The sequence below is a fragment of the Cucurbita pepo genome, chromosome LG04 (genome assembly GCF_002806865.2).
Source record: "Cucurbita pepo subsp. pepo cultivar mu-cu-16 chromosome LG04, ASM280686v2, whole genome shotgun sequence".
NCBI lineage: Eukaryota > Viridiplantae > Streptophyta > Magnoliopsida > Cucurbitales > Cucurbitaceae > Cucurbita > Cucurbita pepo.
Window position 1 is genome coordinate 5000907 of NC_036641.1, and position 2299 is coordinate 5003205.

Here is a 2299-nt window from a genome sequence, read left to right on the forward strand (position 1 = left end):
TTTTTGAAATAAAGTATTAACGGTTTTCATTTAAAATAAAAGTAATTTTGAGATTTTTTTTAAAAGTTTAAGAGTTTATTAAAATTTTGAAAGTTGAGATATATTTTTATTAATTTAGACTATAATATAGGATAAGAAATATGACCAATGGATAAATGTATAGTGTTGGACTTAGAGCTATGTATCCTTTGAAAAGATTTATTTCATTCTCGTCTGACTATTCGTGCATAGATAGTCAAAGACAGTACATTACTAAACCATAAGATTATAGAGAGACAAGGTGCTTTACGAGCACAAAAGCTTGTAAGACTCGAGCGACATGATTTTTAGAGAGAAAAAGTGCTTTACGAGCACAATAGCTTCAAAGCTGTTCACACGTCCCAGACAATCTTTGCTCTTAAAGTGAACACGAAACTTTAAGTTGTCTAGTCCCATCTCCATATACCAAGCCTTGTAAACGCCATCAAATTTCTTGCTATCTCCCAGTTTAATGTTGATCTGATCGAGTGCAAACTTTGCTACATCGACCACAAGTGAGATTAAAAGATTAGGGATTTGAATCCACTTCTCTTCTTTAGGCACATCAACAGGCCCAACATTATGTCCGGGACTTACTATGATAACGACACTTTCTAGCTTTCTGACTCTTTCAGAATGATATTTCACTTCGAACATCACAAACTCATAATTGAGACAACGGTCCAAAAAGTCAATGGCTTTAATATGGAGACGGTACTTTAGACTATTTGGGCTCAACTCCCAATACCAACCTTCATAAACACTATCGAATTTTAGAATATTTCCATATTTACGGTTGAACTCATCCACTGCAAACTTTGCAACCACTTGCACGCATGGCTCTTTAACGGAAGGGATTTGAATCCATTTCTCAACAACTAGGCTGGAAAGTTGAAAAGATTCAAGAATCAAGATTTTCTTACTGAGGATGTTCTTAACGAACACAACAGCCTCATAACTGTTCACACGTTTAAGACAATCGATTGCCTTAAGTTTGAGACGAAACTTTAGGTCATCTCGACCCATCTCCATATACCAACCCTCGTAAATACTATCAAATACTAGGTAATCTTTATATTTGATGTTGAACTCATGCACCGCAAACTTTGATATCTCTATCACAAATGCCGCTTGAAGATTAGGAATTTTAATCCACTTATCCACCTTGGGTGGATCAACAGGTCCAACACAATGTCCAGGATTCAATATGATCACGAAAGATATTAACTTTCTGATTCTTTCCTTATCAGGTTTCTCTTCGAATACAACAGCCTCATAGATAAGCAAACGTCCAAGAAAGTCTATTGCCTTGATATGAAGACGATACTTAAGGTTGTTTGAACCTAGTTCCAAATACCAACCTTCAAAAATGCTATCGAATATAAGACAATCTCCATGCTCAGCATTGAACTTTTCCACCGCAAACTTAGCAACCTGTTGTAGGCAATGCCCCTTAACATCGGGGATTTTAATCCACTTCTCCACGACTTCTCCTTGAGCACAACCCTTGCTTGAAACACTCATCGTGTTGTCTGGTATACACTATGAAAAAACTTTGCGATGGTTTTCTTCCATTGATGGCTCAGTATTTATAGAAGCGATCGAGTATGCTATTATACCCTAATGAAAGCTTAAAAAGATAAGATTGATGCTTCTAAGAAGATCGAGAGCTATCCAATTAATATTCTTTAGATGCATTCGTATTAGAATGGAATATGATTCTTAGACTTTAAATTGTTTTAGTGAAAATGAAAATGAAAAGAGATTCTTGCTTCATTATTTTTACTAAAAACTCACTTCTTTTGAAGTTTAATTCACATGTGATATATTATTCGTACTAAATTAATAAAAATACCTTTCGAATTTTGCATTTATCTTAAAAAAAGAAAAAGAAAAAGAAAAAAAACTTAAACTAATAAAAGTACAAAAATACCCTTACAGTTAGTTTTGGATGGAAAGTGTTAACACATTTTCCAAAAATACCCTCTAACATTTACTAGAGTTTAAAAAATACGCTTCAACTTTAAAAAGTGTTCAAAAAATATCCTTGAGTTTTTCAAAAGTTTTATTAATACCCTTAAACTTTTATTTAAAAAACTTCAAAAATACCTTTTTAACTAAATAAAAAAAAAAAAAAAATCAAAAACACCTTTAAACTTTTTTAAAACATTAAAAAAATACTTTACTATTAGTACCTTGTTTCAAACTACTCATCGATTTTAAAAAATAACATTAAAAAATTTGGATATAATTTAGGAGGGTACAAACGGAAAGTTTTCGT

General features: G+C 32.4%; 1 protein-coding gene across 1 annotated transcript; it reads right to left on the reverse strand.

Moving 5' to 3' along the window:
* Nucleotides 1-285: 285 nt before the first annotated feature.
* LOC111792827 lies at nt 286-1542 on the reverse strand. Its single transcript, XM_023674420.1, has one exon. It carries the CDS (start codon nt 1540-1542, stop codon nt 286-288), a length of 1257 nt encoding a protein of 418 aa, XP_023530188.1.
* Nucleotides 1543-2299: the final 757 nt, after the last annotated feature.